The sequence below is a fragment of the Mus musculus genome, chromosome 3 (genome assembly GCF_000001635.26).
Source record: "Mus musculus strain C57BL/6J chromosome 3, GRCm38.p6 C57BL/6J".
NCBI lineage: Eukaryota > Metazoa > Chordata > Mammalia > Rodentia > Muridae > Mus > Mus musculus.
In genome coordinates, this window is record NC_000069.6 from 14845205 (window position 1) to 14872989 (window position 27785).

Below are 27785 nucleotides of genomic sequence, written 5' to 3' on the forward strand. Positions count from 1 at the left end.
GGTTCAATGACCTTTAAGATCATCATGAATTTTTAAAAAGCAAGGACAATAAAAAGTAATTTTTATGACTATCGATTAATATTGTTGTATTTAGTCTTATAAGAGTACATAAATAACTTTCAACTTCCATTTACTGATAACAAAATTGAGGCTTTAGGTTGAGTAACTTTCCTTAAGACACATGACACAAGCACAGGTCTTGGAATTGTGGCTATAGATAACAAGTTTTTCCCTAAAACTTCATGTCTTCTTGTCTTTTAATGTGCTTAATGGGTTGACTATAGGGAGATTATTTGTCTTGAACTCTTTATGCTTAGAGTGACTATAAGTGGAGTATTGTGTGTTGGACAACTAATAATTCTGGGTCAACTAGAACTCTTATCTCTGTGGAAATAAAAGCTCTACCAGCTGAATTTCAGAATTCTCAAGTTCAGCATTTTAAAAGGCAGATAGCTGAGCTCATATTCTCAGTCTTGAATATTTTTAAGAAAGAGAGTGCCAGAGTACACAAAAGCAGATAGCTTAGTTTCAGATTTTCATTCCTGAATTGGGATTTCAATGTGCATGCCATGTTAGCAGAAACCTACCAGAGCATAGAATGAATAAATCATGGGAATTACCATATTTACTCATATACTGTACAATTAACTTTCTGCAATGTATGTGGTCTTATTTTCTTATTCATAACGGTTGGGCAGTTGTCTGGTGCTTTTTGACAAACTTGACCACATGTGTCAGTATGTGAAAACCAGAAGCTTCAGTAATAATTTTCTTCTTGACTGGTGTAGTCACTTGGTTTCATAAGAATATTTTCATGCAAGTACATCAAGCATGTTGCCTGTATTCCTCTTCATCTTTTCCCCCTTGTCCTCCTTGTTCCCTTTCTCCCCTTTCTCCCCTTTATGTATTCCTCCTGCTAGTTTTCTTTGCTTCTCTGGGAAGTTTTGCTTCTATATCCATGTCACACATACATGCAGGACTATCTGTATCTCTATAAAATATTGATCCACAATTCTATATTTGCTGATTCTAACTTGACTTGATATGATCATTTTCAGTTGCCTTCATTTTCCTCAAAATGATAAAAGCTCATTCTTTATGGCTGAAATTATATTGTACACATACAACATGCTTTCTTTATTAATTTCAATGTTGATGGACACGGGGTGATTTTACAACTTAGTTTATTGTGAACAGTGCTGCAGTACATACAAATATCTCTGTGACACGTTCATGTAAAGTATTTCAGGTACATACCTAGGAAAGGTAGCTGGCTGATACGAGCAAATTCTTTGTAAGTTCTTTAAGGACTCTTTCTACCATGTGCTTTTCTTGGTTATGAGACTAACTTATATTCTCATCAACCCATCAGGGTTTCCTTTTCTCCGCATCCTCACCAGCCTTCGTTCCTTGTTTATTACTGGTTGTCATTCTGATTTGGGTGAAATAAATCTCAGTGTGGTTTTTACTTGCATTTTCCTATGGCTAGTGATGTTAAAGAGTTTCCCTTTCATTGTCCATATTTTGTTTTTGTTTATGTTTTTATTTTAAATATATGTGAGTACACTGTCTCTGCCTTCAGACACAATAGAAAATGGCATCCAATACCATTACAGATGGCCGTGAGCCACCATGTGGTTGCTGAGAATGGAACTCAGGACCTCTGGAAGAGCAGTCAGTGCTCTTAACCGCTGAACCATCTCTCCAGTCCTGGCCATATTTTGTTAACTATCATTTTATTATATTAACCCTCTTGTTGGCTGGGTTGTTTGACTTCTTGGCATTTAGTTTTTTTGAGTTCTTTGTATATTCTAAATGTTAATCTTCATTAGATATGTTTGTGTTGTTAACAAAGATTTGTTTTTTGTTTTTTTTCCTTTTTCCATTCTGGAATTTTTTTTTCTGTGTAGAAACATTTTTTATTTAATGTATTCTCATTTGTCAATTTCTAGCATTATTTCTTGAGCAATTAAAGACCTTTATGGAGAGTCCTTGATCATGCCTATACCTTGAAATTTTTCTCCCCTTTTTTTCTCTAAGAGTTTCAGAGTTCCAGATCTTAACATTAAGGTCTTTACTTCATGTTGAATTGTTTTCTATACAAGGTTAAAGATAGAGATCTGATTTATTCTTTACAAGTAGATGTCCAGTTTCTCATTATCACTTCTTTGAGGGCTCTGTCTTTTCTTCATGTGTATTTTCACATTTTCTAAAAATAAAAGGCAGATGACTATAGTTGTATAGGTTGAATTATGACTCCTTTACTCTATTTCACACACACACACACACACACACACACACACACACACACAAAAACGTGTGTGTGCGAGGACCCTGTGTTTTTGTTACTATCATTCTTTAGGATAATTCAGAATTAAGTATGATGATGTTTGTAGCATTGTTCCTTTTTGCTCAGGACTACCTGAGGTCTATTGTGCTTTAAGTTTAGAGTTTTTGTTTCTGTTTCCATGTATAATGTCCTTAGAATTTTGATGGGGCTGGCATCGAACCTATAGACTGCTTTGTGTACCACTTCCATTTTCGCAATATAGATTCATGTGATCTTGGATGCTTCCATCTTCTAGTTGTTCCTCAGTTTCTTTAGTTGGTACGTTACAATGTTCAGTGTAGAGAAGTTTTTAATTTTCTTGGTTAAATATATTCCAACACATTTTAAGCTATTGCAAATAACATTGTTTTCATATTTTCTCCTTAGCATGTTTGTTATTGACGTGTAGGAAGGCTACTTATCGTTTGTGTGTGATTTGTATACTGGCACCTTGTTGAACGTGATTATGGTAAGTGTAGAGAAAATGGGCTTTCTTGCCTTTTTTCAGAAGTACTTTGAGCTTTCCCCATTTAGTATAACATGGGTATAGATTTCTCACATGTGGTGGTGTTATTTTGAACTATGATCCCTCCAGTCCCACTTTCTTCAGGGAGTTTGTTTTTTATGAAGGGATACTGAGCCTTATATTGAACACACTAACTTTGGAACAATGAAACTAACAATCCATCTATTCATTCATCCATTCTAGGAGGTGAACAAATGTAATATCTTTAGATTTTAAGAAATCGAGGAAAGAACATACATATAGGGCTCTAAGGAGTGTATAGGGAGGGATCCAGGGATCCAGATTCATATGTAGCAGAGGATGTCCCTGTCTGACATCAATAGGAGGGGAGGCCCTTAATCCTGTGGAGATTTGATGCCCCAGCATAGGGGGATGCTGGAGTGGTGGGGTGGGAGTGGGTAGGTGGGTGGGGGAGCACCCACATAAAGGCAATGGGGAGTGTGGAGAGGGCAGATGGGATGGGGAGTTTTGGGGGTGTAACCAGGAAGGGGGATATCATTTGAGATGTAAATGACAGCAATGAGTAATATAAATAAATAAATAAATAAATAAATAAACAGCACAAATTTGAACTTCAAACAAAAAAATAAGATGTAGGTGTACACATGATCCAACTATTCTACCTCTGGGTCCATATTCAAAGGAAATCGTATCTTCAAAGCAGAGCCAACTATATCTCTCTCATATGCGCTGCTTTAGTCATCACAATAGCTGTCAACACAATAAATCTAAGAGTCAACCAGGAAATGAATAGATGATGAGTATGTGGTATGTGAAAATGAAATATTATTTAACCACAAAGGGAATGGAATTCTGTCATATATTCCAAAACAGTTGGAAAATAAATTTTTCATAATCTGCATATGTGATTTTTTTCTAACAATCCCATAAGAGTTTACAATAGTAATTATTAGAAGCTAGGAGATATGGGGGAAATGGAGACATTAGGACATTGACCATGACCTCAGTTCCAGAGGAAGTTGTACTGTGATGAAACAGTGTACTGGCTGTAGTTCACAACAACCTAGTACATATTTATGACCTAGAACAGACAGCCTCAAACACTTTAGTCACAACACAATGATGAAGGGATAAAAGTAATAATTAGCATGATTTTACTGGCACATGGTGTATAAATATATTGAAATACCATGTTCTACTCACAAATATGCATAACTATAATAACTTTAAACACAGAAATTTTGTTTTTTATACTATATTCACATGTTGAATTATCACATTGCATACTATAAAATTTGACAATTAAAATAAGAACTATAAAAATAAACCATATAGCATAGATGGAAAGGTCAGGGAAAGCCCACTTTGGGCCGGTTTCATTTAAGCTGAAGTTAAGTGTTGAGGAAGATCCTGAGCACAGAGAACATTTGGGGAAAATCATTCTTATGAATCCAGAGAGCCCAAAGATCCTGCAACTGAGAGACTTTATGGTCACACTGAGAGGAGTACAATAGTCTGCTCTACTAGGCTTGTATGGTGTCATCAATGGAAAAGACACTCTCTGGAGGTCAGTCATATTTAGACATCAAGACTGACTTTATACATGCAGTTAATATCTGAGTTGCTTCACCTAAATATGTGTTATTTTAAAGACCCTACTCTAGTTCTACATAGTACCCAGAGATTTTCAGCATATTTCAGTCTTTCATCAAAGTCCTGGACAGAGTGATTTCTTTACTCTAGTTTGAGAGACAATTCCAGCTCCCCTGGGACTCATCTATGCCTGAGTAGCTCAGGTTCTTGCTCCACCTTTTCCTCTTGTGCTCCTCCCATTCCTGGTTGTTTGTATGTCAAATGACTATCTGACAGTAAACAACATACACACTATGTGGTTCTGAACAAAAGCAGGATTCTTCTCTATGAAGCCTTCATTTAACTAGGAGCTGGTTAACCGGAACATAATTGTATCTACTTTATGGTTCCTTTTTATTAGCTAGTAATTATTGAATGTCTATTAAAATTCCAAGTGTGTTACATGTATTATCTTTTCATATATTTCAATTAGCCAGTGTTCTATTGCTGTGAAGAGGCACCAGAACCAAGGCAACTCCTATAAAGGAAAGCATTTAATTGTGGCTGGCTTACAGTTTCAGAGTTTTAGTCCACGGTGATCATGACTGAAAGCCTGCCTGCATGGAAGCAGACATGGTGCTGAACTTATAGCTTGAGAATTCTCCATCTGTACATACAGGCAGAAGGAAAAGAGGGACACTGGTCAGCTTTGAGATTCTGAAACCTCCCAAAATGCATCCCCCAGTGATACAATTTCTCCAACAAGGCTATATATGCCCTAATCCCTACTAAATATCCCCACTCCCTAATGACCAAGTGTTAAAATATATGAACCTATAAGGGGCACTCTTATTCATACTACTACAGATGTTTATACTTTTGTGTGTTATGAGACCCCTTTTCATCTTAATATATGATGCTCATCATATGTATATTCAGTGACATTTCTTGTGCATACACTGTTCTTTTCCACACCCTCATGATGAACACTTACATATTTCATGGTTTTTTTTAATAAAGGCTCTTTTAAGCTCATCAAACATTTTTTATTGGATATTTTATTTATTTACATTTCAAATATTTTCCTCTTTCCAGGTCTTCTCTTCAGAAACCCCCTATCTCATCCCCTTTCTGCCTCTATGAGTGTGCTCTCCCACCCACCTATCCACTCCAGTCTTCCCACCCCTGGCATTCCCCTACACAGGGGCATAGAACACCCTCAAGCCCAAGAGTCTCTCCTCCCACTGATGTCCAACAAGGCCATCCTCTGCCACATACAGGGCCCTCCATGTGTACTCTTTGGTTGGTGGTCCAGTCCCTGGGAGCTCCAGGGGCTCTGGCTGGTTGACACTGTTGCTCCCTCTATGGGGCTGCAAGACCCCTCACCTCCTTTAATCCCTTCTACAACTCCTCCATCTCGGACCCCATACTCTGGGCTGGAGAGAGCACCGACTGCTCTTCCAGAGGTCCTGAGTTCAATTCCCAGCTACCACATTGTGGCTCAAAACCATCTGTAATGGGATCCGATGCCCTCTCCTGGTATGTCTAAAGAGAGCAATGGTGTACTCATATACATAAAAAGAAATAAGTACATTTTAAAAAAAAGACTTGTTTGTGCTGGAGAGATGGCTCAGCGGCTAAGAGCACTGACTGTTCTTCCAGAGGTCCTGAGTTCAATTCCCAGCAACCACGTGGTGGCTCACAACCATCTGTAATAGTACCTGATGCCCTCCTCTGGTGTGTCTGATGACAGCTACAGTGTACCTACATATAAATAAATAAACCTTTTTTTTAAAAAATGCCCATGTTTCTCCTTAATAGTTAAGCCAGTTATAAATAAATAAACCTTAAAAAAAAAACCCACAAACCCTAGAATTTGAAAAAAAAATGGTCGGGTTTCTTCTTAATATTTGAGCTGTGCAGTGGTGTATTTGTATCTGGCCCTGTATTTGTCCGGCTCTGGCAGAGCATCTCAGGAGACAGTCATATCAGGCTTCCATCAGCAAGCACTTTCTGGCATCCACAAGAGTGTCCAGTTTGGTGACTGTTGAGATGGCTAATATCCAATTATCAGTGAGTACATACCTTGTGTATTCTTTTGTGATGGAGTCTCCTCACTCAGGTTGATATCTTCAAGTTCCATCCATTTGCCTGTGAATTTCATGAAGTCATTGTTTTTAATATCATCAAACATTGTTATAAATAGCCCTAAAGTTAAATTTTATCTTGAAGACAAAAGTAGTAACACATAGTACCCAGAAGTCAAAGAGAAAGAAGTGCATCCTTAGTCGCCAAAGACCACTCAGACTAATCCACCTTTAAGAGACATTTTAAAACTAATTTTTGAATTTATTTTTTAATAAATTTGATTTTGTTTCTTAAATTCTCTATTGATAATATATATCTTGTTGACATATGAAAATTGTGTATATTACAAGGATACAACTTATCATGTTACATACTTATATAACCCTGAACTACCTACTCAAGAGTGGCATTGCCCCCACTGAGTTGGGGCCTCCCAGATCAATCATTAATCCCAAGACTTGCCTACAGGCCAGACTTTGCAGGCTATTGATAACCACAGCATAACATTTCTACACGTTTACTTTTTTTGTACCGTTTGACCAGCAGCATTGCCGCAGACCCTATGGGTCCCTGAATCTGCGTAGAACGGGATCTCTTAAGCAGATAGGCAAAGAGTAGGATGGAGTGACAGACAGACAAACACGCAAGAGTGGTGTTGGATCTGAATGTAATTTTCCAGTCGAGCCTCAGACTTTTTATAAAACAGAGTAAATTGCAAATCATAACAGAATAAGGCACATTGAATTTTTCCAGGTGCAAAAGGAGTGACTTCAAAAGGAACCAGATAAATGTTTAACACTAGAGATTAGCACAGATGCAAGGGGAGTGACTTCAAAGGGAATTTGTAGGGACCAGATAAATGTTTACATTAGAGATTAGCACCTTCTGCCAGGCAAGAGTTTTACACTTAGTGTTAATAGCACCAGGGTTGTTAACTCTTGACACGCCTCAAGAATAATGTAATGTCACTGACCCCAAAATTCTCTAGGCCTTGTTAAATTATCTTGTCTGAAGGATCCTCATTTATCAGTATAGTATATTAATTTGCTCTTGGCATGGAATGTAGTCTGTAATATGAATTTCTATCTCAGTGAGAATTCCAGACTCTCTCTGCAGACAACTAAATTAATGGCTAGTGCTTTATTGTTTTATGGTACTGCTTAATTAGTTACTGAATAGGTTAAACTCCTTGCTGCTAACTGGAATCTAAGAATACTGGGAAAAGGCTTTAGCTATGTTAGAATACAATCTTAAAAGGCATTACAATAAGGTAATACTATATAGAGTGCACGTGGATCCATACACTAGACTAACGTGGATTTGGAAAATTAATTTTATGGGTTAGGGGAATAGCCAAAGATCCAGGAGTAAGGTTCCTTGAAACTCTTTCCTCATGAGAAAGCTTTCAGACTTTCATCTGTCAATCTGACTCCACTGGAGTCCCGTGGCACAGCATCCCATATTTCTCCCATTCAGCACTTCTCTACTTCTGTTGGTTTAGATATTGGGACTTCCTAATATAAGTGGAATATATAGTTTGCCTGTTTTTATTTCTTACTTATTTGGCTTAACACAGTTACAATCTGACTCCACTCAGTGTGGCTGAAAATGGTAAGATTTTCTTTTTCTGTAAAGGCTACATAATCTCAATCTCTCTCTCTCTCTCTCTCTCTCTCTCTCTCTCTCTCTCTCTCTCTCTCTCTCTCTCTCTCTCTCTTCCCCCTCTGTATATGTGTGCTTTTGCTCATACATATGCATATGTACAACCATTCCTTTCTTTCTTTTTAAAGATTTGTTTATTTTATGTGTGTGTGTACACTGTATCTGTCTTCAGACACACCAGAAGAGGGAGTCAGATCCTCCCATTACAGATGGTTGTGAACCACCGTGTGGTTGCTGGGACTTGAACTCAAGACCTCTGGAAAAGCAGTCAGTGCTCTTAACTGCTGAGCCATCTCTCCGTTCCAACCATTCATTTTCCACTCCTCTATCAAAGACTATTTATGTTTATCCTCTAGGATAATTAAAGAGAGATACTCTTTTCTTTCCTTCTATAAAAGACCTTGAAAACTCCAAAAGGCTTAGGTACTACAATTTCAACAGTGGGAAAACATGAAGAGTGTACTTGAATCAGAAATACTTTTTTAAATTCAGTTTTGAGATTATGCCAATTTTTATTTGTGTCTGGGGAAAATGGCCAGGTGGCTATTTCTTTCTCTCATCACTGTGTACGCAGGCAGTGTTACTGGTTGCAGAGTCCTGAGTCCTAGTCAACAATGACCATCACTCATCCTCAGTCAGATATCAAGGTGGCAAGTCTTTGACTTAAGCCAAAGATGAAAGATTTGACCAGCCGTGCCTCTCAGCCTCACTTCTGATCCTTGTGTGAAAGACAGCACAGGCTAGAAAAGTGCTGCGAGTCTGAATACAATGGCTGCCAAATAGGGAGTCTAGCCCTGTTTATCTTGGAAACGCCTTGTGCATCAGCCTGGCTGTGAGCAAGGAATTCTTATGTGAACTTCTGCCCGCAGAGCTAGCCAGGTCCATCCATCTCATCAGAGTAGAACTTTCTTTGTGAATTATTTGATTTTTGTACCTGGTACTTTCTGAAAAGAAGGACGTCTTTAAGGTCAATAACAAATGACTATTATGTGAAACTAGAATTACCACTCTTGAGGACAGAAGCTCTCATAGAGTCCAGTGGAATAAACTGTCCTTAAGGTTAATATCAACAGAAACTCAGCATTTAATGAGGGACTAATGGAGGGAAGCAACAGGACAGAGCTGCTTCAAGCCAGCACAGGACACTCTGATCTCTGCAGCAGGGTTTCCCCCTCCACTACAAACCCACCTACTGTATCCCACAGGTTCAGTTTGTCTGACTGATACTTTCTTGGCTCTCAACTGTGGACATGCTTTCCAACTGTCGCATTTGTTGGCATTTATAAATATTACCTAACAGTAATTAGGTGCTCTAGCCTATGGAATGTGACAGAGTGTGTTTGCTTTTCTGAGCCTCATTAGGCCTGCCTGTCTATCCTAAGAACTGCAACTCACTTTTGCATGCCACACAAGTACTTCTCATTCAGTTCTGCTCCTTTATCAATAGGGCATTCTGATAAGTTAGCTTTATGAAATTATAAAAACCAGCTTTTGTTTCTGTCAAATTCTATTAGATCTCAAGGTTAAAGTAAATTGGTATAAGGAAAAAAAATTAGTGTCAACTTTAAATTCCTTAAAGTCCTCATAATTCTCAATACTTCTGATATGTGAAAATATAAAAAAAATAAACGAATGAACTAATAAAACACATTCTAGTACAGCTAATTCAGATATGGAACTATTATTGTAAAGATCACAGATTTTAGTCGCACATTGTATTGTCTCCAAGAAAATATTTATTCTAGATGTAACAAAACACATGTTTTAGATATTGCCATTCATAGAGACCTATTTGGATACTCTTAGTCTTGCAGGAATTCATATTAGTAAATATTCATGATGCATAGTGTTTTTCAAGGTCACAAGAAAATGATACTCTACCATTGTACAGTGGTGAACTGGATGGCTCAGATTAGCTGAATACTTAATGGTAGTGATGCTGGTTGATCTCATAGCAGATCCTCTTGGTCCCTGTTATGTGTTTTGTACATTTAAGTATACGCTACAGGTATCTTGGTGACTACATAGCTTAACCCTATTATGTGCCACAATTGCATTTTCTTTACAGTGGTACTTTTTAACAAATAAGTGTCTGGCTTGAGGAAATTCACTTAAAGACTTCATATTTGTTTAGTTATTTAAATATCAAATCAGATGCTAATCTGTAAATAAGATTTCAATTGCCTATAATTTATAGCCATTGTTAATATTATATCACAGAAATTAATTTCTCAAAAACGTTATAGGTTTGGAGGAAACTAAACAGAATAAAACAAAATAACAAAGTTATTTATACAAATAACATATATGATTTTTCCAAAAAATATGCTTCTTTTTGTATCTATGTAAAATTTAAAATGTCCAAATAGCCCGTGGCTCAGAGTGGCTGGAAGGAAAACACTCAAATGCTCACTCTAGCCAGATAGACCTGGAAGAAATCACCCAAGTGCCTTCTGTGGGTACCTTTGTGGTGGAGACATGAGAAAGAAAATGAAGCTGAGGAATTCATACACTGTGGGGAAAGGTGAAAATGGAGACTCAGTGACTACAAAGCAGGCATGAGGAGCCTGCACAACCACCCAAGGCCATGGCTGCCACCAAGGGTCATGTCTGGGTTTATGGTCCTGCCGGAGTCTGTGTTGATGCTGATGACCTGAATTGTGATCAAAGGCTATGGAGATTTCTCTGATCAAGGCTACTGTCTAAGGCCTTGTTGACATCTAAGCATTGTGCTGAGCTGTCCCCACCCCTTATCTTTGGCTGGAGAGCTAGCCTTCCCCTCATCTGCTGTGGTCAAGAGAGAGAGACACCCTTTGCTTCCTTACTGCTCACCCTCACTACTTGCAGCAGGCAGGAAGGCTGGCCAGTGGGTGGTGAGACCTGGCCACTTCTCACTGACTGCAGCACCTGGGCTGAATAGACCCTAACTTGCTTACAGCAAAGTAGAGCTAGCCCTGGTAGCCTCTCAGGCAGGAGAGCTGAAAGGCTGACCACCTCAACTACCACCCAGACCCATACTCACAGCTCTGAGTTGGTGTACTTCAACATCTACCCTACCTATGTACTGTGGGGCTGAGTGAAAGGGCTGGTTCTACAGATACAAAACTGTAGGGTCTCACTGACACAGGATAACAGCAGGGTAACTGAGAGGAGTCCTGGAGAGGATCCAGTATGATGATGTGACAGAAGCCAGAGACCTCAAATCAGACCAATGACTCATTTGCAATGGACATTTTTGCAAGTAAAGAGGTGTGAACAAAAGGGTACACTGTGACACACTGCAGTTTCCACAATGCAATATTTTTGTTTTGTTTTTTAATTTGTTTGTTTTTATTTGGTGAGGTTGCAAGAGTGGAGGGCAGATGTGAAGGGGTGAGAAGATGAGTGAGATTGAGGGGCATAATGTGAAATTTATTAAGAATCAATATAAAGTTTTTTAAAATTTTTTTATTAGGTATTTTCCTCATTTACATTTCCAATGCTATCCAAAAAGTCCCCAATACACTCACCCCCCCCCCCACTCCCCTACCCACCCACTCCCACTTTTTGGCCTTGGCATTCCCCTGTACTGGGGCATATAAAGTTTGCAAGTCCAATGGGCCTCTCTTTGCTGTGATGGCTGACTAGGCCATCTTTTGATACATATGCAGCTAGAGTCAAGATCTCTGGGGTACTGGTTAGTTCATAATGTTGTTCCACCTATAGGGTTGCAAATCCCTTTAGCTCCTTGGGTACTTTCTCTAGCTCCTCCATTGGGGGCCCTGTGATCCATCCAATAGCTGACTGTGAACATCCACTTCTGTGTTTGCTAGGCCCTGGCATTGTCTCACAAAAGACAGCTATATCTGGGTCCTTTCAGCAAAACCTTGCTAGTGTATGCAATGGTGTTAGCATTTGGATGCTGATTATGGGACAATATAAAGTTTTAAAATGTCTAAATAACTCTCTTAAGTCAATGAAATATAATTAACCATAACTTTGTATTACAGGTATAGGGAATAGTAATACATAATTGGTAGTTTATTTAAAGCATTTGGTTGTAGTTTGATTAAAATTACTTTCTTTTTTGTGGAACATAAAATAAAAATTTATCTTAAAATGAAGAAGAAAAATAGAGATATATTGCATAACATTTTTTAAATTAGGTATTTTCTTCATTTACATTTTGCATAACATTCCTATAGAAACTATTTTTACTCTTACAATATTAAAGTTTCTCACGTTAGTACTCAGCATTTAAAACATTTAAGAATAGACTTTCATTATTTATTTGGATAAACAGGATAAAATAGTAATAAGATGCAATGTCCCAAGTGAAAAGTCCTGTTATTGTTGACTACTAAGCTTTAGAAAAAAATGAGTAATAGCACTTTAGAGTGGTCAGTGAAGATGATAATGTGCCCTGTTACATGGAAGGTGAAGAAATTCAGTCTCCAATATCCCAGTGTCTGCAACATACTGTTGTGTTTTGAGGCCATTTGCCTCCCAAATCTTTCTGAGCTGGGAGCTTGATCGTGGGTGAGGTAGGGCTGGGTGGTGCAACCTTAGGAAGTGTGGACTAGGAAAAGGTGACTTCGACCTGTGGCTCTGTGCTTATGCATGGGCTAAGGCTGCCTCTTGAGAATGGGTCAGGTTTCATAAAACCGACTAGTTCTCTGGAGTATGGCTGTTTGTGGTGAGTCTGGCAAGCACATAAACAACTGTTTTGTGTGCACTGTTCATCATTGCCACATGTCCTCCTCTACCCAGATTCTGTCCTCCCTAGGGCCTGTCCAGAGCCAAGTCTTTGCAGAAGTCTTTTCTTAAGCCTCTAGAATGTCAGCTCTAGATGTGGGGCCCACCCAGGAATGTCTTGCAGAATGGCATTTACGACTTAAAAGCCAACCCTTTAACACTTAAATTCTTTAAATAGATATTCAATTAAATTCATAACCTGAGAATAAAAATTCGTTTAACATTTTAATTTTTAAGTGTAATTGCATTACACTGTTTACTGTTAGGAACGCAGAGAAGAGTGAGTGCTATTCTGAGAAGGCATCTAATCATCCGAGAGTCACAATGCTTTATATTATGAAGTATACAAAGAGTACCATCAGGGGAATCAAGATAATGTTCTTCTAGCTCCTATAGAAATGACGTTGATGTATTTTTCTTCCCAGAAAGCAAACTACTTTACATGATTGTAGATACAGTATTGTTTCTTCTCCCCAAGCATAAGTCATTACAACATCAATAAGTGCCTTAGCCTTGAGTTAGAATGGAAGCTGGAAACAAAAGACCAGTCTAATGCATCATTGATCTTATACATGACAAGAACATGTCATTTTTATGCATATGAGACAGTCTACATAATTCCTGATATAAACCGTTTTAAGCTATAAAGTATAGAAAAATGAAGGAACAGCTGAACCAAAGGAAACAGTGAAAAGATACAGAGCAAGGAAGAATACATGCCTTATGGGAAGTGTAAAGGAGGCCTATAGATGCAATGGAGGATGGATGAAGAGCATGAAGACCATGCTTTGAAAATACCAGAAATGCCATTAAGGATGGATGAAGAGCATGTATACCATGCTTTGACAATGCCCGAAACACCATTAGCGGTATGAATTTCACTGGAAACAAAAATCCTGATCATCAAGTAGCATGAATATTTTTAAAGCTCCTCAGATGAGTTTTAGGTATTATTGGAGTGCTGGGAGTTGGATTAATGCATTTTGTATATAATTGGCTCTCTGTGGATGAATGGTTTGCTATGATTCTATGGAGCAAAGGGCCGAAGCATGATTACTCCAAGCATAACAAGACAGTTTGTAGGAAAGGGTGAATGCTGTGAGTATCAACTTTTATTTCATATACTCAAGACATATGTTTAATGTAACGATGTCTATGGGTTAGCACCTACACTTTGTATCATGCCAGGAAGGCACTGTTTATGGCCTACAAGATGACTTTGCAGAGATGATAAATGTGCTGAGCAAGGAGAGACACTAATTTTGCTGAGTACTCACTCTACTATCCAAAGCTATGTTTGTTGACATTTCTTCTACACTCTGCCCAACAGTTACCTAGCAACAGCCAGGTAGGTCCAGCTTGCTATTTTAAAAAGTACACAAACAATCAAAAAACTGTTTGGCCTCTCCCCCTCTCTCTGACTCTCTAACTCTCTTCTCTCTCTGACAACTTTTTCCCTCTCTCCTTTTTCCCCTACTTACCTCTCTCTTCATATGTTCTCAATGGTCTGCTCTCTTTCTCTCTCTCTCTCTCTCTCTCTCTCTCTCTCTCTCTCTCTCTCTCTCTCTCTGTGTGTGTGTGTGTGTGTGTGTATGTGTTTCTGTCCTCTCTCTTTCTCTGCCTCTACTTCATTCTCAATTCCCCTTCCCATACCCCCAAATAAACTCTATTCTATACTAGACTGGTCATATGGCTGGTACCTGGTGGTGGGGAAGGATGCCTCAGCATGGGCTCACTGAATCACGCTCTCCCCCCGCCACGTGCCATACTGTGCTCTACAAAACATATTCTTCACTCTACAAAATATAACCTTGGTTTTGTAAGAACACATCCCCATCAATTGCCTTATATATTGTCATGTAAGTATCAACAGAACCTTGTAATAGGCACTATTTCCTCCATTTCCCATAGGAAGTACCTAAGACCAAACAAAAAGCTAGGCAAGCAGCTTAAATCCTTCTGAAAAGTCACAATCAAACAAACAAAAAACACACAAAACAAGACTCTGCCTATTAAGTTCTATAAACAAACATTATCATTAGGTTACTAGAAACAAGTTTTGATGACAAACGTTTGATCCTAAGAAAATAAACTATGAAATTCAATCATTTCCCTCCATTTAATATGCTTTAATTTAATGTACTATATCTATTGTATATGCTATATATAATATAGTATATAATACACTGTATCTGTATACTTAATATAATATATTTATACTATGAAAGTAACCATTTAGGTTTGGAAGAAACCAGTTTGAATTTATGGACCTTGATGACCAGCTCTTACTTGATGGATCTGGGAGGATTTCGTGCTGGGACTCATGCTCCCACTTTCAAGTAAAGTGATCATCCTGGCATATCCCAGCTAGGGTAGGCACTCAGGCAGCTCTCCTCCAGCCTTGCCAAGAACAGTGGCCAAAGAGAAGCCGGGTCCAGATTCCTCAGCTGTCACTAGCAGCAGACTCGGGAATCAAGCCTGTCATTTTCTATAGCATATCCTTAGCCAAGCTTCAGCTGACATTTAAGAGGGGGAAAGGCCAAAGTAGGGCTGTCCACCACAGTCAGATAGCTTTATGAAAATTCTAAGTTTTGTTGCCTTTCTTTGCATTTCTCTCTTAGAACTTACTCTGTAAAAATTCTATAAAAATAAACGTTAGTAAAAACTTATGCTCTAAAACAAAATATTTGAGTTGATTTATAAAACTACTTCAAATCCTAGTTCATGTTTTTCTTTTTTAGTAAGGCAATACAAATCTAAATGTTATCACTTTTAATATTTTACGTTCAGCTTAGCAATATGATCAAGCTGACTTTGCCAAGGGCTCTCCTTTGCCTACTTTTCTCCTTTCTTCCCCCTGATCTCTTTCTCTGCATACACTCATTTGGGGAGACAAATCCAGAAAATGGCCCACTGCACCAACTTTCCCATGATTCTGCTGGGAGAATGGGAGGGGATCATTATTAACAGCTCTTTTATTTTTCTCCTAGTTTTCTCCTACCTGTATTCTCGTAACTGTTCCTATTCAAGCCAACTCCTAAAGCCTAAAAGTCTTATTCCCAATGTGGAAGAATCTTTTCCTTTGAGGGTAGGCAATTTTGAAATATATAGTTAAGTAAGTTGCAGTAACTCAGTAGCATGAATGTGATAATTTGCTGATCAGGTTTTTTTGAAAAATTTATTTGCAGATGAGTTCAAATGAGATATAATTACCTCTCTCTCTCTCTCTCTCTCTCTCTCTCTCTCTCTCTCTCTCTCTGCAACAGGACCTTATCTCTTTCTCTCTCTCTCTCTCTCTCTCTCTCTCTCTCTCTGCAACAGGACCTTATTATGTAACCTTGGCTGCTCTTGCACTCACTATGTAGACCAAGCTGGCCAGGAACTCATAGAGACATGATTGCCTTGTTCACTCCTGATGCTGGGACTAAAGGCACAAGCCACTGCTCCTGGCTTATATTTACACAGTTATTCCGAATTATGTTAAATTATAGTTTTCACTAATTTTATCCAAAGTACTGTTTGCAAACTTATATCCAAATTAGTTGCAAATTCTACCTAGTGTCTTTTTAAAATACGCCCCACTATGTACATTGTTAGGGTGCAAATAAAGCATTTAAAAAGCACTAAAAAGATTAAAGCATAAACAGTAGTAGCATTACAAATTACTAGATTGCATTTATAATTCATTGTGTTTTTATCTCAATATTCAGTTTCAAATAAATCTTGGTAAGATTTAGCTATCAGTCTCCTGATCATCCAGGTCAGAGTTTGTGTCACAGTTGACAGCATGGAATGAGACTACAGCTTACTCATCAACAGTCATGTGGCTGTAACTTTAAAGCACCTCTATTAATCTCACATACAGCAGCAGCCATCCCGGTGAGCTAGAAACCCAGGCATGCATACACCCTTAGAGCTAACGGTATTTGTTTCTCTGTGTTTGCTTGGATCTTCCAAACTAACTGAGAGTTCCTGATTCCACAGTGCTATTGTGTGGATCAAGTGATCCCTGGTCACAAAAATACCCTAGAGACTGACTCCCCTGGCGTCCAGGTTCTGAGTGTGGTCAGCCATTCCACATACCTAGCTGATGAGCTCTCGTTGCCATGATGAGAGATTTCCTTCTCAGGTTTTGTTACCCACGAGGAAAAGCAAAATGAAAACGTCATTTTTATAAAAGTAAAAGTTATAAGAAAATGCTTGCAGAGATCTTGTTCAAGACATTTCCAAGATACGGTGTATCTTTCTGGTCTCAAGATATTCTTGCCCAAACAAGATTTTTTTTTTCATAATAGATACATAGAATTGCAAACATCTATTATACCGGCTTCTTTCATGTGAGCCATAACCAGATATTTCTAATTATACCTTTGTCATGCACAAGTGGGATATGCCAGTTTTAGTCTCTGTTTATGTGGTTTATTGCATTACAAAACACATTAAAACTGAGAGAAAAGACACGAGCTCCCCCCCCCCGCCCCGCCCCGCGCAGCCGGCTCCCAAACCGATTTCATAGACCTTTTCCTTTTTTTCCTTGTCTCTAATTATGTCTTAGAAAGTGAAAATTTTATGTAGTGTACTCATTTTTGACTGTACCCTTTCAACTTCGGGTATCCTTGGTGCCCTGAGATGAACAGAGCAAAGCTCTGTGGCTCTGTCCCAGACTGCTGCTGACTGAGGCTAGGGTGCAGAGTCCCTCCCTGGCCAGGGATCCAGTGCTGTGCTCCTGAGTCGTACTAGACAAACTAAGCTAGACTGGTGTGACGCCTAAGCAGTCTACCTTACAGACTCATCCCTTAAGGATACCGGGACTGGAAAGCGGGCACTCCCAGACTCCTCCTCATCTCTATTCCCAGAATTTTACAGGTTTTCCGTAGGAGAATCACGCACTAGTCAGAGGATCAGAGGAGTTCTTTCCGTCCTAACCGGATTCCTGCAGGGAAAGGAACCCCAGCATCCGGAGACTGCAGCGGGTCCTCCATTCTGAGTTAAAAGTCTTCTGAGAGAGGCTGCAAGAGCCGCGGGTGCAACTTTTAGTTGCTAAGTAACACCAGACTGCAGCATGAGCCGGCTGCTCCTCCAGACCCCCAAGTGCAGGAAAACTGGAGGGAACCAGCCAAAGCGGGAGATCTTAGAAAGCTCAGCTGCTTGGTAGCCTGCAAAGTGAACAAAGGAAGGAGCCAGGGCTCTTGCAGAGCCAAGAAAGGGGGGGCTCTGTCCCCCTCCGTTCCCCCTCCGCGCCTCCTCCCTGCCCCCTCCTGCTACCCTCTCACCCGGACAGCTGTCCAGCTCTTGTAATTCATTGGCTTCTCCCGCCCCCGGCCTTCTGAGTACCACCCCAATCCAGTTTAGCCCCCTGCCTCACCGCTGACCTAATAAGGTCATGCACACTGCAGGAGATCTATATAAAAGAGCGAACTCTTGGAGACCTTGCCGGACAACAGGAGCAAGAAAGAGCAGGAGCTGTCCAGCGCTGAGAAACACGAAAGGTGACCATGGCTAAGGAGTGGGGCTACGCCAGCCACAATGGTGAGTGGGGCCAGGACACAACAGGGTGTATCTGCATTGCACAGGTGTGCAGGGAGGAATCCTTAAGAACTAGCATATAGTGAAAACTTTCTGGTGTTCCATGCTGCTGGTCTTTAACACGACTCACTGTTTTCCTTTCCACGGAGGAACCTGAAGCTCAGAGACATACTCACTATAACTAGCTTAAGGTCCGATGATGTGTCTGAGAAGTCACTCAGCCAGAAGTCAGGTCCAGTTGAATTTTTTCTGTGAAACTGAGAAGTGAGCCTCTTTGAGCTTGGGGTCCGGTAACAATATTTGCTTTGACCAAGTCAGCCTTGGGAAAAAGAAGAAAATATCCCTTCCAAGCTGCAAAGTACTCCAAAAAATATATGATCGATCTGTGGTTCATTTCAAAGATAAGCTTTTCTGGCTACATGGTTCTCAAGCCAGGGGAGGGAATGTGGAGATTGGAACGCTCTTTGAGCATAGGTAAGCAAGCTTCTAAATAGGTTTGAAATCAAAGTGCTGTGTTGCTCAATCTGAACCAGAGACCTTTCTGCAGTCACTCTTTGGCTTCTGTACACTTTGCTGGCACAGTTCACTAAATAGAGGCCTTGAGCTGTACTATTAAATGAATAAATTCTCTTCCATTTACTTCCTAGGTCCTGATCACTGGCATGAACTTTATCCAATTGCCAAAGGGGACAACCAGTCACCCATTGAACTGCATACTAAAGACATCAAGCATGACCCCTCTCTGCAGCCCTGGTCAGCATCTTATGACCCTGGCTCTGCTAAGACCATCCTGAACAATGGGAAGACCTGCAGAGTTGTGTTTGATGATACTTATGACAGGTCTAGTAAGTATAGCCCTTCGGCAGGGTCACGTGAGTGTGTTCAGTATCTAATGGCAAGACGCAATTTGTGACACGGTAACAGAATTATGGGAAGCGGGAGAAGTTTATCCCTGAAATGGAGATGACTTTAGACTTGGCTTTAGTTGTGGAGAACTATATTCACACAATGAAGAGGAATGTCACACCCTCTCGTTGCTGCAAAATGGCCATATGCCCAAGCTAAAAGTTAGCAAAACACTCCAGAGACAGAGTGTGGATCCCCAGGGGAGGACAGAGAGTCCACATGGGCTTTCTGACCACCGAGAGACAACGTTTTTATGGTTCCTGGTGATATGGAGAACAGATTCAACCATGATGAAAGAAATAAAATGGGTCCTCTCTTTCCTCGCGGATGGAAGGAGGCTAATTAATGTGAAAAGGCAGGGTCACTGTGTGAGTTAAAGAGGCCTGGTTTCAGGAAGTATCTTTGTGGTGAGTGTTTCTGATGTATATGACCACTTTTTCTTGGATCAATGTTAGTGTGGAATTGAAGCATTCATGGGAGGTTTTATTTTTTTAACCTACATTAGTAACTGATCTGTGAAATAAAATAAGATGAATTTGAAATACTTTGAATATTTGAATACTAATTTCAGGTAATTTGAAATTTCAGAAAGGCTTGGTGGCTCATACCTGCAATCCCAATACTCAAGAGGCAGGGGTAAGAGGACTGCCATAAATATGCAGCGACCTTTGAGTTTCTAATGTGTTCCAAGCCAGCTTGGGCTATAGAGTGAAACTCTGTCTCCAAAAAAAAAAAAAAAAAAAAAAAAAAAACAAGCATTACTTTGTTGCAAATAAATCTAAGTGAGAATTAGTCTTTAGTAAGTAAGAATGCAATTTTCTAGAACCACATTCTTCATTAAACTAAAAATATCCTTTGTTGATTAAACAAGAATGGCCATTCTGGTGATGTCATAAGAAATAATGATAGAGTGACAGACAACTCCTCCCTTCCAAGGTAAGAGGAGAGCAAAAACTTACTACTTCCTGAGCTATCGTTACATGTTACCCTTTCCCAGTTTTTCTTTGACTTAAAAGCTGAAGTATCATTTAGAACAAAAACCAAAAAACAAAAATAAAAGTATAACAAGAAAAATAACAAAATAAAAGTATCACTCACCAAGCCGAAACACATGAAATAGCATTTTTAAAAGAAAAATAGTTGAATGTTAGAGATTTAATGATTAGAAAACTAATAGGTTAATAATAAATAATTAACAATGAACTAAGCTAATAATTACTAATAAATGAATAGTATTTAGTAAATACATTAGACTCATATCCAAATCATAGCTATTCCCACTGATTGAACAGGAAACTACAAAAAAAAAAAAAAATCAAACTACTTCCCTTCCATATGATCAAGCTGGTTCAAGCCTAAAATTACTGCTTAAGTCTGCACTGTGGGGTTTCCTGTCTCACTGAAAGAAGACGAGCCTTTCTAAAACAGCTGCCGTACAATGCAATTTGCATTGGGTGTACCTTGTTATATCTTGATTTTAGAGTTTCTGTACTGTTTTCATCATCCTTGGGAAGATATCTGCACCTTTAAATTACTCTCTAGGCAGAAGGAATTGAGACCAGATTACATGAGAGATTAAGATAAGTGCTGTACAAGCCCAAACTAATGCCCAAGAATGATCATATAGAGCCGTCCACCTGGACTAGCTTCCTGGGACATTCCTGAACTTTTGTCCCATCTGACTTGAGTAGACACAGTCTAAAGCAGATGTGCATCAGGGTTCTCACTTGTCATCTAAGGAAAAACACAACTAAAAGTGGGACTTGAAAAAGGAATTCCTGCCTGCCCCATGGTCCTTGACAGGGGCACTGTGAGATGAGCTTAAATCTCAGTTAATCCTCACAGCAGCTCACAAAGTGTGGAATTATTATCACCTTCTCAGAGATTCAAAGACCAGTTCAGAGAAGTTGAGTGTCTTGCCTGAGATCACACAACAATGAGAGTGTGACCTCAGAACAGTACCTAAGTCCTGTCAAATGTGTGGCTCTTCCCAACAGTTCTGTACTGCTGATCTGTTCTCAGGGCCCTCATAGTACCTCTGCTGCTTTAATTTGTTTTCTAGAGTGTTAAGATGACAAGGCATGCAAGCAAAATTAAGAGAAAAGAAAATTCTTACCTTGATATATTCCGACTTCAAGTTACAAGCACGGTGGGAGTGACTCCATATTCCCAGATGGTGACATCTTTTATCCACAGAGTCATGTTTCAAGACTTGTTTCGTTAATGCTTGTTTCAGACAGAGCTCTGCAGAGGCAAACTGAATCCACCAGTTGACCTTGTTGTTTTACTCGCAGTGCTGAGGGGTGGTCCTCTCTCTGGACCCTACCGACTTCGCCAATTCCATCTTCACTGGGGCTCCTCTGATGACCACGGCTCTGAGCACACCGTGGACGGAGTAAAATACGCTGCTGAGGTAGGAGGACCTGCCCCATTCACTCTAGGTCTCTAACAGTCACCATGGGAAAGTTAGGAACACAAACCTTTCTGCTTCAGCCTCTCACTGAAGATGTTTTAGCTTTAACATATAGTGAAGCCATCAAATATGCTAGGTCAGAGAGAAGTGGGCAAGTGGGTTAGCATCCTCCGGGAGTATTCCCCAGGTTACACTGAGAAATGGACCATAGACTTGAATAGAACCAGAACAATAAGGAAGCAAATTCATGTGAAGCACCCATAGGCATTAGCTCCTTTGATCCCCGCTACAACCTTATGTACAATGTTACAAATTGTTACAAATTATTGTTACAATGTTACAAATTATGTACAATGTTACAAATTGGCAATAAGGAAGCAAATTCATGTGAAGCACCAGTACGCATTAGCTCCTTTGATTCCCGCTACAACCTTATGTACAATGTTACAAATTGGCAGCTGACACCCTTGAGGGTTACATAACAGAGGCACAGTGGCTGGGCCTGGGGTTCTTTGTACAAACTAGCTTCAGATACCACTCTTATGAGTATATGCAGTGCTTCAAAAACAGCTTCCTGTAATTACAAACCTCCTTTCTGCTTGCTTAAGGAAGTATGCTTATACACGTATGCATCTCATTTAAGGCAATGATTTGCAAATGGAATAAGATAGGTCTCCTCTGTTTTCATTAGGAAGCCAGGTCTATATAGCATTGACAAGAAGTGAACAAAATTTCTTTTTTTCTGCTTTGGTCTTTTCCAAGGCAGATGGTGATTAGCATTGGGGTGGGACAGAAATGTGGCTGTGGCAACACACTGTATCTGATCCCTCGGGCATCCCTGGCCACTTAGCTGGTGGCTAAGTAAACTCAAAGAAACTCCAAGTGCTGACCAGGCCTGGCCATGCACATTTAGAAGGGTATAGCCATTCCTCTACAGCCAATCTAGAGAGAAGAAAGCAATAGAGTATTAGGAACATCTTTCTGCTAGAGTTTTCCTCCACCACTAGAGAAAGTCCAGGCTAATTTTTTTCAAATGTAGAAAAGGCTTTGAGTGCGATGTTTGTGTCTGGAATTATCACACATTTTTTGAACTTGAATATAACATTTTAGCAGCTATGAACTATTTCTTGCTATTTTAAGTAACTCACTATGGACAACTTGATTGTTAAAGCTGTGCTCACATCCTAAATTAAGATAAGCCAGACACTGGAGCTCTGTCTAAGCAGGGACAGGAGCTTCCATACAATTTTTATCTGAACTATTGAAATGTCACCAAGTATTGCTTATTAATATTTAGAATTTCACCAACTTCCATGAAGATGTTCAGTAACAACCGTGAGACTGCACACCTTTGGGTCTCTTGTGGATAATAGTGCCCATTTCCATATCAAAGGATTTATCTCACAACCTGTGTTTGGTGGTTGCAGCTTCACCTGGTTCACTGGAATCCAAAGTATAACACCTTTGGAGAGGCTCTGAAGCAGCCTGATGGCATCGCTGTGGTTGGCATTTTCCTGAAGGTGAAGTAGATACTGACACTCATTTTTTCTTGTTCAGGATGTAGTCCCTTTCTAATGTTTAGGAGACCACGTGTTCCATCCTTTCTTTTGTTTGAGGCATGTGTGAGGGTGGAGACGCAAAGCTTCCAAAGGCAAGAGCAAAGGCTGACGGTGTTCATTTTCCTTCTCCAATACTCTATTTCCATCACAGTGGAAACCAGAAAGCCAGTGCTGGGAATGTCTGTGATGCCAGGCGCCTGGCTAGACCTCTCCTTGGCTTAGGGAGGCCGCCACCCACAGGATCTCAGACTAGGGTGGCAGAAGCAATGTGTGTGTTGTTCAGCCAACCTTGGTTTAAAGTGGATTTAGTGTCATTAACACGTGAACTTCATGGTAACCCAATCTGAATTTTAAGCCTGCAGTGAAAATCCGACTTTTTTCATTCCAAGTGACCTAGTTTGTTCTAGGTTCTGAATTCACTGACTGTGAGAAAAAAAGACAGTGGGTGTGGGTGTGGCTGTGGATACCAAGTGTGCTCTGGCTTTTACTCTTTTAAAGAATGGGATGACTTTGCAGAGGGCCAAGGAACAACATGTAATTTTGTGGTTTTGCACTTCAGAGAGCTGAAATCCAAATTTAGATCAGAAAATATATACTCTACAATCTTTCAGGGTAAATAAACTTATATTTGGCTTAACCTGAGAATATGGAAGACATAAATACTGATTACATGTGGATGGGTCAAATCAGTTTTAAGAAGATCTTCAATTATGGCAGAGGGGAAAATATCTCATTTGATGTCATTTTCTTACAGATAGGACGGGAGAAAGGCGAGTTCCAGATTCTTCTTGATGCCCTGGACAAAATTAAGACGAAGGTAAGGGTGAACCATTTTCCCTCTACAAACCTAAGACAATATCAATTGTCACTGTCTGATTGATACCCTACGTTACATACAAAAGTAAATTTGTTAGTGCTGAGACCTTAGAGCACTGTCACAGCTGTTATTTCAATTGTTAGTCAGCCTGTCAGATCAGTACTTTCCCTAGGAAGAAAGTGGAGGTCCCAGGGTCTGCTTGCCTCTCTCCTACCACGGTGGGCACAGGATTGCCGAGGCTCTTCAGGCCAGGCACAGTCACTCTCTCGATCCTGGTACTGTCCTTTCCTGGTAGCCCCATATATTTTAAATATTAACAGTAAACTCTTGTAACTAATAGACACATTTTAGTTGTCTTTGATGTTGTTCTAGGGAGCTGCTTTTAGGTGTAATACTAGAAGTAAGTATTCTAAGCATGGCATGTACTAAAGTGAAAGTCGTCACATCAAACTTCCAAGAAGTAATTCTACTCCAGTCTGAGTCTCCTCTGGGAGAAAGGGCAGACTCTCAGTCCCACCCATCGTGTAAACAAGGCATAACATATTGCCCTGACTATGACAGATAAAGTTTGAACACCAAGCAGATTCCTTTTCATCTGTGATTGACTAGTGAAGGGCCCGAACCTATTCAAATGTCTGCTTTCCCTTTCGCTATTGAAATCACTTCTCCTGAAAGAATAGATGAGGCCTCTAGGGGGCGCTTGGCGCACGTGCCAGCTTAGAGAGCCTGCTTGGTGTCTTCCAGGGCAAGGAGGCCCCTTTTACACACTTTGACCCATCATGCCTGTTCCCTGCTTGCCGGGACTATTGGACCTATCACGGCTCCTTCACCACGCCGCCCTGCGAGGAGTGCATTGTGTGGCTGCTGCTCAAAGAGCCCATGACTGTGAGCTCAGACCAGGTGAGCCCAACTTGCGTGTTAACTGGGGACTGCAGACCGCAAAAGCTGAAATAGATGTTGAGAGCTAGACTGGTGGCGTGGTCCTCAGATGTCTCACAGTCCGGCCTGTAGAAATACACTCAGCTTGTTCAGTTCGGTTCAAGGATGCTTCCTAAGGGTAGTCGGACAACGCAATCCCTTAAGAGCCGGTGGGACCCTGAACCCATGAACTTCCTTCATTAGTATGAGTGAAGACTGGCTAGGAGATGGGGTAGCAAATTCAGGCCTGAGGAGGAGAAAGGTGCAGAAATGACTTAGCAAGACACCTTTTGCGGGATGTTGCGTTTCTCTAGATTTTTTTCCAAAAAAAAAGAGCTTGAGGCTCAGAAACAAAACTTATTTCTCCACAAGGGCAACCAAGTACAAAGTTCTCATCCCAGGCCCAGCCTGTCTACTTCCAAGAGTTCCTAACTTGTCCCTTCACCCCTATCTTACTTCCATTTATCTAAAGAATGTGCTGACAATACTTACAAGACACGACTTCCAGGAAAGCTAAATGGGTGTGGACATGGAGAACATGGTTAAAGTGAACCCCACAGGGCTCACAGCCTGGAATAGGATGTCTCACAGTAAAATCAGTTTGCCAGCCTGACTTAAGAAAGCAGCTTGTGTGTTTCTTCCAGGGTGGACCTAAGAATAAACCAACATTAAAAAAGAAAAAGAAAATCAAGATTCACCTTTAACAATCTTGTTAATTGGTATAAAGATTTTAAAGGTCGAATGACAATTTTTAATTTTAAAGGGGGAAGAAAGCTAAAAGAAAATTTAGTAGTGGAGCATAATATATTTTAACATTGACAGTCTACCTCTGATGTTCAGAAGGCAGCTTGTGGCCTTGTGGGTTCTGGGTGTAGAACTCAGGTTGTCAGACTTGGCCATAGCACCTTTACACACTGAACCACCTCAACTACCAAGACATGATATTTTTTATGAGAATTCCTCATTTTCTGATCCCTTAAGAAAAAGAATAGTACACAGTTTAACATATACCCCGTTTTAAATTTCTTTCTAGTCCTTTAAAATGTAATTCCATAAACACTTGACTTGATTACACTGTGGGAGCCTTTTGAAGTTTTTCTTACGTTCAGGCATATGATACATCCCCATCCCCTCTATGTATATAAAGTTCATGCTGAACCCTGGTGTGGAAGGTGTAATTCTGAGAGCAGGGAATTCTGGATGTAAGAAACGGTCTATGTTATGAGCTGGGGCTTACAAACTCAGGACCTATCCCTGGAGCCTGGCTGTGGTTTGTCTGGCCAGTTAGAAAGCCTGTGGTTTCTAACAGTCTGCTTCCTCTTGCAGATGGCCAAGCTGCGCAGCCTCTTCTCCAGCGCAGAGAATGAGCCCCCGGTGCCTCTGGTGGGGAATTGGCGCCCTCCTCAGCCTGTCAAGGGCAGGGTGGTGAGGGCCTCCTTCAAGTAAGGCTCTGAGCTTGCCCTCTTCGGGCAAGAAACTCTGCCCCTGAAGAGCCTGCTTGTCTCCTCCTGGTGCTCCCTACTCCAAGCTGTCCGACAACACCTAGAGGAAGAGGAGAAGCAGTCACATGCAACCGCAGTGCCTTTTGACATGATCTCACCCAGAAGCATGAATTTCACACCTAACATTCTTAATAACCACCTGTTCTAAAAAAAAATAATAATAATTAGTATTTCTAGTATGAATTCAGTGAGGAAGAAATAGATGGAAAAATAGCGATAGAGAACAGTGGCTCACTGAGCATATTAGACTCAGAATCTCAGCACTCCTACTTTCAGGCTGAGTTACAAATACTACAGAAGTGATGGGCCCATGCTATGTATCCGGGTATGGAGGAGTATGCGGACCTTACCACACTTAAGTGAAAACACACGTTAACATCATTGTAGATCTCAAAAACTGAATTCATAATGTGTTTTACTTCAAATAATACCAGCGATAATCCATCACTCGTTAAAAATTTGCCTACTACCAAGTTTGCCTGGTTTTAGTCACCTATAAAACACACCCATGAAGCCAGGTGTTTTAAAATGTTTGATCCAGCATTTAAATTTCTTCTTCATAAAGATGGTTTTCTTTGCCCAAAGTAGAGCCATTTATTTTTTATTTCACTACTTTAATCTTTGCATGCCTATTAAAAACAAAAACAAACAAACAAAAAAAAAACAAAAACAGCAACAACAAAAAAAACTGTGTCAGGTGTCTTTTGAGTTGGAGGCTGGGATGTCTGGTTCCTGGAACAGGAAGGAGGGAATGTCAACACTGAAGCCAAGAGCTTGCATTGATCACAGAAACAATAAAAGACAGATGGCAAATGAAAAGAATGTGTGTCTTTTCCTTAAACTGAAAATTCAGGGTAAGTCACTTGTTTTAAGGTAACATATGAAGTGACAAGCTTCACTATGGCAGTGTCATTCGTGTTAGTGATTATGCTTAGTTATAACTCAGCCCTCCATCACTGCCCTCTCCAGGTGACAGCTTCCCACAAAGTCCCCTCCTCTGCTTTAATAGGAATTCCATTGGCCTTCTTCTTTAAGATCTCTTTCTCCCCTTCATGATCCCTTTTCTAGTTTCACGACTACACACATATGTCTACACACATATAATTTTAATTCTGATTTATATGAATGAAAGGAGATATTCAGTATTTATCTTTCTGAGGGCAAGGCAATCGGTAAGGGAGTCAGACCAAGCTGCCAACCTGGGCAGTGGGTGTTGGCCCATCTCATCATGTGAGTGCTCCCAAAGCATTAAGTCAAAGTTGACGAGGACTC

General features: G+C 40.1%; 1 protein-coding gene and 1 long non-coding RNA gene across 2 annotated transcripts; one reads left to right on the forward strand and one right to left on the reverse strand.

Moving 5' to 3' along the window:
- Positions 1-1108: 1108 nt before the first annotated feature.
- On the reverse strand, positions 1109-18861 carry Gm41999 (predicted gene, 41999). Its single transcript, NR_168331.1, has 4 exons — positions 18575-18861; positions 6474-6539; positions 4962-5055; positions 1109-2209 (listed from the first exon to the last, which is right to left on the reverse strand). It is a non-coding gene; the product is annotated as a predicted gene, 41999 (long non-coding RNA).
- On the forward strand, positions 18334-27177 carry Car3 (carbonic anhydrase 3). The gene is made up of 7 exons (NM_007606.3): positions 18334-18401; positions 19046-19243; positions 21599-21717; positions 23145-23237; positions 24031-24093; positions 24838-24993; positions 26338-27177. The coding sequence occupies exons 1-7, from the start codon at positions 18368-18370 to the stop codon at positions 26455-26457; spliced, it is 783 nt and encodes a 260-aa protein (NP_031632.2). The 5' UTR covers positions 18334-18367; the 3' UTR covers positions 26458-27177.
- The last annotated feature ends 608 nt before the right edge of the window (positions 27178-27785 follow it).

Excerpts from the sequence above, each read along its gene's own strand:
- Car3 (NM_007606.3), top strand. The coding sequence starts at position 18,368 with ATGGCTAAGGAGTGGGGCTACGCCAGCCACAATG. Across the intron at positions 19,244-21,598 it reads TGATACTTATGACAGGTCTA|TGCTGAGGGGTGGTCCTCTC; the intron begins GTAAGTATAGCC and ends TTTTACTCGCAG. Across the intron at positions 24,094-24,837 it reads TGGACAAAATTAAGACGAAG|GGCAAGGAGGCCCCTTTTAC; the intron begins GTAAGGGTGAAC and ends GGTGTCTTCCAG.